Source organism: Onychomys torridus, chromosome 5, assembly GCF_903995425.1.
Source record: "Onychomys torridus chromosome 5, mOncTor1.1, whole genome shotgun sequence".
NCBI classification, from domain to species: domain Eukaryota; kingdom Metazoa; phylum Chordata; class Mammalia; order Rodentia; family Cricetidae; genus Onychomys; species Onychomys torridus.
This window is the reverse complement of record NC_050447.1, coordinates 80,202,015-80,216,623: the sequence shown is the minus strand read 5'-3', so window position 1 is coordinate 80,216,623 and position 14,609 is coordinate 80,202,015. Positions and strand designations below refer to the sequence as shown.

At 43.7% G+C, this 14,609-nt stretch overlaps 1 protein-coding gene across 1 annotated transcript in view; it reads right to left on the bottom strand.

Annotated features, from left to right (window-relative positions):
• The window catches only part of Gpr158 (G protein-coupled receptor 158), a 356,067-nt gene extending 348,801 nt beyond the window's left edge, over positions 1–7,266 (bottom strand). The window contains exon 1 of the mRNA XM_036187671.1: positions 5,419–7,266. Coding sequence (XP_036043564.1) covers positions 5,419–6,320 — 902 coding nt within the window. The 5' untranslated portion in view covers positions 6,321–7,266. The remainder of the gene's footprint in view (positions 1–5,418) is intronic.
• Positions 7,267–14,609: the final 7,343 nt, after the last annotated feature.

Here is a 14,609-nt window from a genome sequence, read left to right as displayed (position 1 = left end):
TTTAGGTGGGGCAAATTATAACAGGCACTGCAATGAGTAAGAATCAACTGGTGGGGTTGGGGATTTAGCTCAGTGGTAGAGCACTTGCCTAGCAAGCACAAGGCCCTGGGTTCGATTCTCAGCTCAAAAAAAAAAAAAAAAAAAAAAGAATCAACTGGCTTAGTTTATTTTGAAATAGGCATATCATTTAATGATAATGTATGTTGAGAAGGAAGAGAGAGAGAGAGAGAGAGAGAGAGAGAGAGAGAGAGAGACTGCCCCTCTTGAACAAAAGAAGATAGGTTAAATTTTCTAATATTGGGGTTAGATTCTATATCAGCCAGTGTGCATTTTCCATAAACTCTACGTAATAAACTAGAGAAATTCTGTGATGACTTTCAGGCACTGTAATAGTCCAAGGTATAAATAAGCAATCCTATCAGCATCCCTGCACTGGACTTGACATTTTAGGAAGTGAGGTGAGAAGAGCTGTTAAAGACTTCTAGCCTAAGTCATTAATCTTCTTCTAACTTGAACATATAGTTCATGGAACAGCCATCCACCTAAATGCTTCTATAGATCAAAGTTTTTCCTATAGGAATAAACTCCAGTTAAATGAACAAGTGCCCCGCTGAAGCAGCAATTGCACATAGAAAAGAACTATTACTAAAATCTAAAGGGCAGATAAGGCTAAAAGACCCACACAACAAGCTTCCCTGCTGCATGTACCATTCCCATGCTGAGGGAAAGCTGAAGAACTACTGGCTTCGGACTCTCCGAAGCATGACTCCAGTAAGCTTCCTATTTGTGCCTAGCAACCCTCCATCTGCCAGAGGTTCCAGCATTCCAGTGTGCTGTATATCAGCTTGAATATCCTTCACACCCCAAGCTAGAACTAAAGAGAGAAAACAGATCGGGCCCTGCTGCTGCTGACCAGCTAAGCACAAAATCCCATCAACAGCATACCTCATGGCATGCTGGGACATTAAAATATAATCATAAGATGTAGTGCGTGTCACATTTGATCACACTCAAGACCGAAAAGGAGAGCCTTTCAACCTAGACACTGTCTAGCCCTCAGAACCTTTCTGAAGGTAAAAATAACACTTGGCTCATGCGGAAGTTAAGGCTGTAAAAACCCATTCTGAAGGACCTTAGCTCCCTTTCTAGAGTGCAGGCAATTTTCAGAGCCTTCACTTCTTGCCATTTATTTAGCCGTGTGTCCCACTTCTGCATCCAAACCCATTTTCCAGAAGATAGCAAGATTCTCTGGGACCACGAGAACTGCTTCCCCTAAATAGTTTACAGACAACTACAGTGGTAAATGGAAACTATAGCTCTTTAGAGAGGAGGTGTGGAGCCCCAAAACAGGAAAACATTGGTAATCCTCAGAATGTCCATGTGAGACAGAGGGAGACTTTAGGGTTAGAAAGCTGTGGAACAACTTGAAACTGGGTTCCAATATATTTCAGAGTTCCTTCAAGACCAGGAAACTCAAATCACACTTGGTCTTATTCTTTTCCATTAGTTTAAACTCTTAACATTGTACACACACATGGATTGGATTTTCTATGTGTGTTAATGTGAGTAAACAACCATGATATGGCAATATCACTTTCCCAAGTTCTGAATTTGTCTATATTATCCAGCTTCCAAAGTTACTTGTCCATTGTTTGCATAAGCCACTTAGGAACTACTATCACAGATATAGAGAAGTAGATCATCGCGAAGATCATTAGGGTCCATTTTACATTTTAATTATGAAGAAACTAGTTCCTAGACACGTAATGTAGCCTGACTAGAGACAAAAGTGGGAACTGAAGCCAAGTGCTAACTTTATTATATTTATTATTATATAACACAATATACTTCATTGCATTACTAGCTAACAAGAATAAATGTATATCACTTATTCGTGGCAAATATATTAACTCCAGTAAATACTATCTTTTAAACAAACAGTAAAATAATCAACAATGGAGAATGAAAAGGTTGAAAGCATGGTATGTTAACTCAGAGACTGAACAGGCATCGTGGGTGGGTGGTAGAAATCAGATTTGAGCTCCTTAATGAGAAGCTCATAGCTTGAATAAGTTACTCAAGGTTTTTAACATTGTAAGTACTGAAGAGTTGTAAGAAGCAAGTGCAGTTGTTCAGATATAGCAACCAACCTATAGTAAGTGCTCAACAAATAAGGGTCCCATCGATTCTGAACTGCCACAGAAGAGTTATGTCACTTCTAAGAAATTTCTTTAGTTCTTTGTGTCTCAATTTCCACAACTGAAAAAATAGGAAAAAAAAACAAATTAGTCCTGAATTCCTTCCATCTCATCAAGAAGGGAAATTCCCTGGATAGAGATGTACCTCGGTGGTAGAGCACTTTACTTGGTCCATGAAAGTCCCTGGGTTTAACATTCAGTACAAAACAACTACAACAAATACAGATCTCAAAGGAACTCACTTGCACTTGTGATATGACAATGATTTAAATATCTTGTACCAGTCCTGAGTACTCAACAGTTCCAGCCAACAACATAAAGATGTTTATGCATTTATTTAGCAAAACGGGTTCCTATTCTACTTCATCTTCAATGCATGGAGCTGCAGAAACATGCTGTAGGTATATCTAATGCATATTTCTAAACTGTGTAAAGAAAGCCTATGGCCCAGTTCTATAGTTGTTACAAACTGTGTGTATGACTTTTGAATAAGTAGCTTCTCTTGTCTAGTTCTGCATCCTTGGAAAACAACAGGTAGAACCACCTGATCCTTGGAATAGTTCTTCTAGTTCCTGGAGAGAACATTTCCTTACATCGTCAATACAGGTGGAGGGTGGAGTAGTACACCTATGGAGTAAATGGGGCTCACAAGAGCAGATTCTGCTCTTTATGGATCTACTGGGACAGGCCAGCTTCTGTAGGCAGCCAGACACACAAGGACTGTCTCTGTACCTTTGCTGAAGAACACCACTGGCAGCTATGAAAGCATTTAAGGAATGTGTAGTTCTCCCAAGCTTGGACCCTTTTGCATCTTCAGCCTTTCCCCTTGGCTGGCTGAAGGCACTGGATACATTGAGACAACATAGATTTTTCTGATCATAGGGGGGGAAGATTCTAGGGGCTGGTGGTGTGAGTCAGTAGTAGAACCCTTGGCTAGCATTGCTATGCCCCAGGTTACATCCGCAACGTGTGTGTGTGTGTGTGTGTGTGTGTGTGTGTGTGTGTGTGTGTGTGTGAGAGAGAGAGAGAGAGAGAGAGAGAGAGAGAGAGAAACAGAGAGAGAGATAAATAAAAAGACACAGACAGACAGACAGACAAAGGGAGACAGAGAGGAGGAGAGGAAGAGAAAAAGAAAGGGGGAAAGAGAGAAACAGTTCTAAAACCAAATGGTCTTCCTCCTGGTCCCACACCTGGAAATATTCTCATTCATATGCATTAGCTGCCTGGTTTAAGCCATCTTCATGAAATAGGGCTTAGCATACTGGTTAAAAGCAAAAGTGGGCTTTCAACCTGACTCTTCTGTTTAATATCTATGCAATCAGCCATGAAATTTAACCCCTCTGTGTTTCAGATTCCTTTACTAAAAAGTAGACAAAACAATAATAACACATAGCAGAAGACTGCTATGAAAAGTTACCGAGATAGGCACAGCCAGCCATTAACACAGACCCTAACATCAAGAAAAAAAGTGAGAGAGAGGGAATAGGGGAAGGGGAGAGGAGAGAGGGAATGGGGGAGAGGAGAGAGAGAATAGCAGAAGGGGAGGGGGGAGAGGGGATGGGGGAGAAGAGAGAGGGAAAAGAAGGGACAGAGAGGCTGGTCCTGAGACTCTCTGAAAAGGATCATCCAAAGGTGCTTTGTTGGCTGTAAGTGGCATCTGCTAAGCTCTCTTCTTCTGGGAAATTGGTGTGGCAAGGATTCAAAGCTGGTCTGAGCTCTTACTAAGAGGATCCTGAGAGAATCAGGAGGAAATGAGGTTATCCTGAAAGTAGGAAAGTTTCTGCAGTTAAAGATAAGACCTTTTAAAAAACCATAGACACACATGGGGGGGACGGGAGGTGGGGAGAGGGGGAGTTGTGTAGCGTCAAAGAAGAAAGGGAGTTCTTCTTTTACGCCCTCTCAAGTGTTGCTGGCAGTAGAGGCTATAGAAGTTCACTGCTGTATAATTCCCTCGAGGCAATCCATTTCAATTCTCTCACTTGGTAGATAAGTACCTGAGGCCCAAAGAGGTTAAACAACACATCTGAGGCAGTTCTACAGTAAAGGGCAAGGGCAGTAAGGCAAGCTTCTGGCACTCACTGATTGCCCATGCCTTGCTTTGCCTGGTGTGTTTTAGCATGTCAGCATCCTGTCCTTGAAGTACTAGAGCAAAAGTAAATAAAACACACACACACACACACACACACACACACACACACACACACGTTTTCTCAATTTTTCCAAGTCCCCAGAAGGTTAAATGAAAAATAAATAAAAGCAACTCCAACCCCTCCCTTCTTGCCAGAGTTTCCCATCAGAGGCCCTGTGGCAGATGCCATCCACCTGCAGTTCTCTCCAGGACCATTATGGAGGGAGTTTCTCCTCTCTCCTTTCTGTTCCTTCCTTGCATTCATTCCTAAAAAGCTGCTTCTAGAAGTTCCTCACTACCGAGGCTGAGGGACAGCGGTGTTAATTTGCAAATGCTAGCTTTCCTCCAATGCCACAGGGAGAGATGCTGAAGTTTCTTCCTAGTTTTCTGTTTGGGTAGAACAGATTCCCCTCTCCCCAACTCCAGCAGAAAACCTTCAGATGTGCCTAGCAGGGAACAGGAGGAGGAAGACACCAGGGAAGGAAAGCCTATGACTAGGAGAGGAGGAAGCCAATGGGAGCACTCCGACCAAACTGCCAAGTCTGGATCCTGGAGAGATGGCTCTGCTGCCGGAGTGACTCAGTGCTGAGTGGCCAGAACTGCCCAGGGGATGGCACAGGTTTAATTACACGCTCTGGTAGCTGACTAACAGCAGGCTTGCGCTCCAGACTACACTCACAGGAAGTGGGCTGAGGCTACCCCGAAGTGGCGGATTCAAGGAATTCTCACTCCCTGCGGCTCGCCTTTTTTTTTTTTTTTCAAATCCCTCTCATCTGATGTTCTCCACTCTGCCTGACAGGCGCATCCCAAGCACCCCCAAAGTTCAGGGACACCACCCTTGTGCTATGGGAGGATTGAGGCCAAGTGTTACCTTTCCTGCACACCAGGGAAAAGCTTCCCATGAGTGCCTGAAGCAGACAGACCCGGGCACTTTCCACCCCCTCCCCACATGAGCCTGCCTGGGCATCCTTTAGCCCGAGGCTATGTTCCAAGGCTGGAGAGTTAAGTATCACGGACAAGTGTGCTTTCCCAGAGTGCCCACCTGCAAATCCAAAGGAAGACTCTGCTTGTGCCCTTTCCCCCTCTCCCTACCTGAATTCCGGGACCAGGTTAGGCTGAAGCCCATAGAAGGCAGCAGAGAGAGTGACCAGCCACCCAGGCTTGTAACTCCCGTTCTCACACTCCAGATAAGGTGGAGACCATTTGACGTGGCTCCTGTCCCCACTGAGCCCATCCCTACGCCTCCAGCTGTGGCCCAGGCCCCGTGGTCCCTGACTGGAGCCACGGCGGTGCAAGTGGGGCCTCCACTTTCGCCGAAGCCCGTGGAACCACTCGGTCTCCACGGTGGCGTTAGCCAGGTGGTGGGCGGAGGAGGACAGGTCCTGGAGCAGGATGCGACTCTCCTCGCGGGTGGCCTGGAGGAAGACCTGCTGGGCAGGCGTGGACAGTGACTCGGTGCTGAAGGTGATGGCCGCCCGGGAGATGCTGGGCTCACCTTCCAAGAGACTCCGCACCAGAGCCTGGTACCACTGCAGGTCGTCCTGCACGGACTGCTCCCGAGACTTATTGCTTTGCAGCATCATGTTGAGGAAGTTCGTGGCATGTGTCAGAGTGTCCAGCGCCCCATGCAAGGAGGGATGGGAGCTGGCTAGGGCCGGTGACTTCCCCGGCAGGCCCGCCAACTCATAGCGGCCGGAGCAGTTGGCTCGCTTCAGCTGGTGGAAGTCCCCGGTGTAGAGGTAAGAGGCCACGTCCATGGGCACCTCCTCGGCTAGTTTCTGTGCCAAGATGGTGCCATCGGTGGAGCGGCTCCAGGGAGTAGAGGGGTCCGGGGCAGAGGCTCGCGCCAGCTGCTGGCCATGCTGCTTCCCCCTCAGGGTCCTCTCTCTAGGGGAATCTGGCCGTCCCAGAGGATCTAGGCTGGAGCCAACCGCTCCCAATCCCAGATGAGCGAGCAGGAGGCAAAGAAGTAAAGAGTAAGCCATGGCTCCCATCTGTCTAGCACAGAAGAGAGGAGGTAACCGGAGGAGTCACTTTGTAAATTGTGGTCCTCAATTTATCACCAGTAAGACTTTTACTGGGGTGGGGGTGTCTTCCTCCTTCTCCAGGTGGCGCTCAGTCCAGATGGACTTTAAAATAAGAATGTTTTGAAATTGGCCCAGCTGGCTCAGCTGCCGTAACAGACCGAATCACCTGTGGCAATGCTGGCTGCGCCCGCTCCACAATGAGTCGGGTCGGGATTACGCACCTCGCAGCCTTCAGCCAAACAGGTTACATCCCCGGCAGCTATAGTTAGCCCGCTTACGTCTTTCTGTTCAGCCGCTTCCACCGCCGCTCTCATTGAGGTGTGTTCAAGAGCTGCTGCTGATGCTGCTGATGCTGATGCTGCCACCGCGGCCGCCGAAGACGCTGCTCCATCATCTCACCCTTGGCAGGTCGTTCCCGCCTCCCGGCTCTGGCCCCTCCTGGACCCCTTCGCCCCGAGATGGAAGCGCGCACACAGACCCACGCCGCGAGCGCTGCGGCGAGTCCCAAGGAGCCAGGGTTTCCTTTGAAGACGTTCGTGTCTCTGGAGTCCAGACAGCCAGGCAGCTGGTTAACTGGAGCCTTTTGGTTTGGCCACAAACCACACCGCTGCCTCTCCCTGCTCTCCGCTGAAACCAGTTTAAAGAGACAGCTTGGCCGCAACCAAACCCTTGGAGGGCGGCTTCAAGTCGTCTTGTGCCCTGTTTGGTCGGCGCCTCTGTCAATCAGGTGACTGCCATTTGTTGGCTGGGGCGGGAGCTGTCCAGTGCTGAACCCGAGGCGCACTGAGGAGGCGGAGGAGGAGGCGGCGGCGCGGGTGCTTTCTCCCACTCGTGTTCCCTGATGACTCGGAAACCTGCAGGGGTGGCGAGGAGTGGGCGGGAAGGAGGGGAGAAGCGGCGCTTTTGGCGGCTGAGAGCGAAGGAAACTTGGACGTACTGAGAAGGAGGAGGCTGTTGGCATCTTGCTTGCTTAGTTAAACCAGCCCTTTCTTTTGCCTGGAAAAGAGGGAGAAGGGAGTAGTTTTCATTTCTGACTGAAACTCGGGGTGGGGGGGGGGGGGGGGGGAAGACGACGGAATGTAGGATGGAAACGGGTCCTTCTCAGCATCTGCTCATTTTTTTTTTAAGACAAATTATCAAATTCCCTTCCTTGTTGTCGGTTAAGGAAATGATTAAACCTGGCTTGCTGAGGAAGGTCTTGGCTGTGAGAGAGTAACGGAGACATCTACTGGCTGAGCTTCAAGGAAAAATAAATGTCATGTTTAAGAAACCTCTTCTTCGGGGCCAGAACAGAAGGGATCCTGTGAAAATAAAGATGTGTAGAGAAGGGCCATGATCAAGAAGTGCGTGTTGTAACTGAGAGAATGAGGACAAGAAAGAGTGAGTGAATCTGTGTTGTGTGGGATACAAAGTCACTGTAGTGAGTTGCTGGAGTTGATGAATAACAACTCAGACTTCATAGAAGAGCTGAATAGGTGTGCCAGCTCCTTAAGTAATTAGGAGGGCCCCTAAGCCACATGACTGTATTACTTGAAGCTTCCCAGGGCATTTGAGCTTGTCTCCTACACTCTGACAATAGACAAATGGTGCAGAGACCTGTTTTATTTATGTCCACACTTTCAAATTCCTCAAGACACACATAAAAAAAATCCCAGGTTCATTTTAGTCCCCCAACTCAGAAAAAAAAAAAAAATGTCACTCATGGCAGTCCAAGATAGTACTGCTTAGATGTACTGTGCTATGTCATTTTGTTCTAATGAGAAAATACCTTAGTCTGTTCTGTTTCTATCATAATATACTGATATATAAAGAAAAATGTTCATTTGGATCCTGGTTTTGCACACTGGGTGTCCAAGATCAGGTAGTCCCTGATTTGGCCTTCTAGATACATCAGAACATGGAAGATAATATGATGCTCAGGAGCACATTGAAGAGGGAGAAAGAACTCATTTGACACAAGAAGCAAGCATCATGGGAAGGATCAAACTTGCTTTTTTATGACAATCTTGCCCCCCCAAACTCTGCCAACCCTCAGTATGCAGCATTAATCCATTAGTGACAGCAAAGTCTCCCATAAACCAATGGCCTTCTACTAGATCCTGCCTCTTAATGTTTTACCATATCAATCAATACCTTCACAGTGCAGACAAGGCTTCCAATGAAGGAATCTTCAGAGCACCATCCACATTGAGTAATAGCAATAGCTAAGTACTGGGATGTGAGAGACAAAGCACCAGAAATCTTCTCCACCACAATCATGGTGGGACTTTGAAAATCTAAGCTAGAACATGGTAAGTTCTCAGTATATACTTGGTAATTAATGAGTGAACAAGAGGGTGATGAATCTAATCATTCCTTTCTCAGGAGAAGAGCTCTGCTCAGTGAGCTAGGGATGAAGGCTTTGGGAATAGGATTTAGCAGCCAGTTTTATCAATTGTTGTACATGGTTTCCAAGTGAATTTTTGTAGCTATGAAAAGAATAGTTATTCAACTTGTATTTACTTATATGTAGTTTCTGTGTTCATATCTGTCCTACTTAAGAGTACTATTGCTTTGATGAAGCACCATGACCAAAAGCAAGTCGGTTTATTTGGCTTACACTTCCACATCATAGTCCATCATCAAAGGTAGCCAGGACAGGAACTCAAACAAAGCAGGAATGTGGAGGCCATGGAAGGGTGATGCTTACTGGCTTGTTTTCTGTAGCTTGCTCAATGTGCTTTCCTTATGGAATCTTGGACCATCAGCGCAGGTGTGGCCCCAAACACAATGGTCTGGGCCCTCCCCCATTGATCACTAATTAAGAATATGCCCTACAGGCCTGCCTACAGCCCAGTCTTAAGGAAGTATTTTCTCATTTGACGCGCTCTCTTCTCCAATGACTCTAGCTTGTGTCAAGTAGACATAAAACTAGCCAGCATAATATCTAATTTTTGCTTAAATTTTGCTTTGCAACATATGCTCCTATGCTAAGTATAAGTAATTCCAATTTAATAGTCTGTTACAGCACATGTGGCAATAATTACAGATGGAGTTTCTGTTGAATTTATCATGGTATACTCTGATTTTGCATCTATTCAACTAAAAACTAAAGTGTAATTTCCTCATTGAGTATTTTAAAAAACCTGTAAAATGTGTTTAAAATTCTTTATATTTCTCCTGTATATAATTTAAAAGGAAGCTATCTTTTCATTAGTTGTTCCTTTACACAATTAATTCAATGGCCCAGAATAATCAAAAGACCTAAGTTCTGTCCCTGGCACTATTTTTAAAAAATGTATGTGGGGCTGAAGAGATGGCTCTGCAGTTAGGAGCACTGGGTGCTGCAAGTCCATTTCCCAGCACCTACATGGTGGCTCACAATCATCTGTAACTCTACTTCTAGGGGATCTGGCAGCCTCTTCTGGGCTCTGCCAGCACCAGGCATATACATGCTTCACATTCATACATGCAGGCAAAACACTTACGAACATAAAATAAATAAATCTAAAAGAAATTTATAAATAATAATAAAACCATTTAGCTATGCATGGAGGGACATGCCTGTAAATAATCCTAGCATGTGTGACATCAAGCAGGAGTATCACATGTTTCAGACCAGTCTGTGCTATAACAAAATCCTTATCTCAAAAACCCAATGCCTGGGGATGTAGCTGAGTGGTTGAGTCCTTGCCTCACATGCCCAAGACTCTATATTTGATACCAGCGTTGCAAGAAAACAAAGCTTAGGAGAAAATGTAAAATTATTGTCAACAGTATATTTGATTTTGTCCAGTATAGTGAAATTATTATTTTAATCATTTCAATAAGTAAACAATATAAAATTACTAACAATCCCTCTAACATTTTCAGTAAGTCTTCTAATATCATGTGTATTTTATATTCATAGAACCTGGTGTTTCATATTAGCCTCAATAAGTCGCCTATCACTAGAAACTACCATAAACCACAGATCTAGAAAACAGTACGTTGTGGTTCAGAACACTGTATCCCCACAAGATAAGACACCCAGACCCACATGCTCTCATGATCAGTATATCTGGTCAAGGTGACTGAACAGAAGGACAATCCTGTGTTTTAGTACCCAGTAGTGGAGTCAATAATCCTCCTAAAGCTCTCATTAGGAACCAAGATTTATAACAACACTCAAAGCAGAAGACAAAACCCCTACAAACTCACAAAAGGTACAAAATGAGTTTAGTCCAGTGAATGTTTAGTGAACCTCTACTAACTACCAAGCCTGGTACTGAATGAAAACAGGTGCAACATCTGCTTTCCTGGCTGTCATGCTCAAGTGGGTGCAAAGAGGCAAATAAACAAGGCAATTACATACTGTGATGAGGACCGTGAAGAAATACACACTGTGAAGTCATAAGGAGCAGACGGCCTAGAGATGGGTAGCTTCTTGTAGGAAGAGGTAAACAGAAATAAGGAGCAAGAGGAGACAATTGAGGTGACACTGAAAGAATAAGGAGGGACTTTCTCTCTCTCTCTCTCTCTCTCTCTATATATATATATATATATATATATATATATAGATATAGATATAGATATAGATATAGATATAGATATATGTGTGTGTATGTATATATATATATATAACTATATATAAATACATATATAAATAGTTACAGTAGTAAACTATATAAAACAATATATACATATACATATATAGTAATAGTAGTAAACTATACAAAACTATATATACATATATAGTTACAGTAGTAAACTATATAAAACAATACATATATACATATATATAGTAATAGTAGTAAACCATATAAAACTATATATATACATATATATAGTTATATATATAAACTATATATATATCGTTACAGTAGTAAAGAAAATAAGAGGAGGAAAACCTTACCTCACTAGAGTGTAGGGTATGAAGGCACTATAACTACAAATATTCTCTCCTTAACAAGGCTGAGGGATGGAAGACGAGCCCTGCAATTGGCTGAAGTTCATGCATAATGCAAAAACTCTCAACAATAGAGACAAAAGGAAAATCACTTTCTAGGATAATGAAGAAAATAATTGAGTGTGATAGGGATGTCTCCCCTCCCCAGTTACATAAATATTACTTGCAGGTATAGATTTGTAGGGAAACATCCCTGTGCATGCCTCAAAATTAAGAATTAAGTTGTCTAAATGCTCATTAACACTGTGTGGAAGTTTGACTGTTATTGAACAATGGATACCAAACTTGGAGGCACAGAGTAAAAAGGCCCAAGTCATTTTCATCACAACCTGAAAAGCCAGTCAAATTGAGAACAAGTTTTCATTCAGAACACAGCAATATGTAATGGAGTTACAAGTTATTCATTGTCAGTTCATAATTCATCACTAGTTTTAAAAGCAAGAAGAACCTAAAGATTAAGAACCCTTGCCACTTTCCAGAGGACCAGAGTTTGGTTCCCAGCACCCATGACAAGCAGCTCACCACCACCTTTAACTCCAGCTCCATAGGATCCAACACCTGCTTCTGACATTCCTGAGCTCCTGCAGACATGTGATGTGTACACATGTGTATGTGCACACGTGCACACACTCACACAGAGAGAGAGAGCAATAAAAATACTAAAATGGAAATCCGTAAAAGGCGGAGTAAACTTGGTGTATCTTTTGGTAAAAGGAATGGAAGGAAGCTAAAATGGACTGACATCCCATTTTATGGGAGCAGTTGAGGTGGATGTACTTTTAATGTTTGAATATTGGGCTAAGTCACCCCTAAAAGCAAGAATTAGGAAGTCAGATATAATGAAAGGACATTAGGTTGACAGCTGGGAGACCCAGTTCTAAAGGCCTTTCCTTTAGCTAATCATGTGACTCACAATGTCCTCAACCTGAGAGCGTTTCCTCATCTAAAGAAGGAGTGATGTAGAAGATGCATCTCCACAGCTGAACAGTTGCAGCTGAGTGACAAATAATCTGGCGAGATATATTTTCCAGGAATTCATTGTTTTTAATAATCCTAGATTTACGAGTCTTGGTAAATCAAGTAGCATGACCCCAATAAAATTTTCAGATAAAACTATAGAAGACACAGCAGTCTCTCAATATAACCCAAACTGAGAGATGGGCTGCCTCTGCCCATCTTGCTGAGAGTCCCTATTTCCTTAATCACATGCTATACTTGGGTCTCATTTGCTCATTTGCAAAATGATGATTACAGTCTTTGTCATTTAAGACTTGTGGTTTTGAAAGTTCCACATGAAAAGTGTCACTAGAGAATTCTTATCTTGTGGGTCTGGGCAGGACTTGAGAACCTGTATTTTAATAATGTAAGTGGTTCTAATGCAAATGCACCATTGAGTGCCTGCTGATACTGCCTTGAGCCATGGAAAAACATTGTAAAATACAGGAGGAAAGATCTGGGAAACACAAAGCCTCGTGATGAACTGAGAACCATGATTGCCATCATTGTAGTCATTGTGGGGTGTTTACAGTGGCCAAGCATTGTTCTAAGGATTTTACATAATTTAGCCCATTTAATCTTCATTACAAAAATATGAATTCGGTGCTGTTACATCCTACAAGCAGAAAATAATAACAACAACAGCAAAATGAATTGCCCTAAGTAATATAGCCATCTGGCTCCAAATGTCAGGCTTTTAATCACTAGACCAGTAGTCCTCAATTGTTAATAAGCCCTGGGCTCACCTGAATCGCTTCTAAAAGCACAGACCAGTGATCTCACTCCCCAGATGTCTGTTTAGGATGGGGCTGGAATGGAGCCTGAGAACCAATACTCCAAACACTTCAGTAAGTTGTTCTGGTACTGCTGGTCCAGGGGCCACATTCTGGGAACCACCACACCTGTCACCATTATAACCTTTGTGTTCTATGTTGCTTACTTTGCTGGACACTCTGACAAAATGCTCAATGTAAACGACTTAAAGGAGGAGGGCTCTATTTTAGCTCACAGTTTCAAAAGGGTCAGTCCATCACAACAGGGAAGGCATGGTGGGACAGAACAGTCCACGTCATGGCCGCCAGGAAGCAGAGAGATGGGCATATAGAAGAGAGCCAGGGCAAGATGTCGCCCCCATGACATGGTTACTTTCCCTAATTGGGCCTCATCTCTAGCCTTTTACACCTTCTCAAGAATGATAGGATATTATGAAGGGCTTACAACAGGCAATAGATCATACTCCTAATGATCTACTGCCCCCTGGAAATACCCTCAGAGAAGTCCAGAAGTGTACTTAACAGATCCCTTAGGCATTTCTTAATGTGCTCAAGCTGACAGGGAAGAGTAACTGGTAGGTAGGCTACAGCCTTCTGTGCATTTTCACATGGGAAGAGGAGAAAGCCAAAGTAGCTCAAAAGATGCTGGGAGTCCAGGAAAATCATCTCGTCTGTCTATTTCCAAGTTAGAAAGCCTACTGGAGATGCTTATGTTTGCCACTTAGCAGTTTGTTCTCGGCTGCCTCCAGTTTACCCTTAAATCTCTGCCTCCCGGTCAGCCTCCCTCCTAACACCTCTTCCCTGTGTTGTCTCCTCTGTTTTTCTCTGTGAAGGGCAAGCCTTGGGATCCTCTCACATTCCCACTGAAGTGTGTTATTAAAAAAAAAAAAAAAGAAAGAAAGAAAAATTAAAAAGAACAAACACTCCCAAGTATAGTGCTAACTGCAGAGACACTCCAGTCCTTCCATCCAAACCAACCATTCCTCTTACCCCCTATACTGCCTTTAACAGGTCTGTAACCCTGAAGGTCCCTAAAGACCTTCCCAAACACTGGGGAAGAAACCACCATGGGATAGGTGTATTTGGGTAGGAGAATCTTGAACATACTAAAGCAAAGTATTTACCCAGTTTTTACCTGCATGATCCATGACATGGACCCATACTCAACAGCACAGGAAAGGGCAAGTACCATGGTCAAAAACAAAAAGCCAACTTGTAAAAATCCAAGCCAATTACTGACTCCTTTTCTCATTAGGAAATAACTCAATACTGAAGATGGGGTAATTTATCAAGGATAAAGGTTTATTCTACTGGTGGTGGTGAAGACTGGGAGTTCAAGACTGGGTGTCTTGTGAGATCCAGATCACAGGTAGGATTCCGAAGTCCTACGATGTTGCAGGATGTTAACTGAAAACACAGTGAGGATGTTAACACGAGTCTCTCCTCCGTGTCTTACAAAGACATCGAAATTAAAAGAAATTAAAATAAAATTCACAAAACAAATCATCTGTAAATGGTGGGAGGAGTTTGTGGATAAGGAGATATGAAAGTAAATTATTT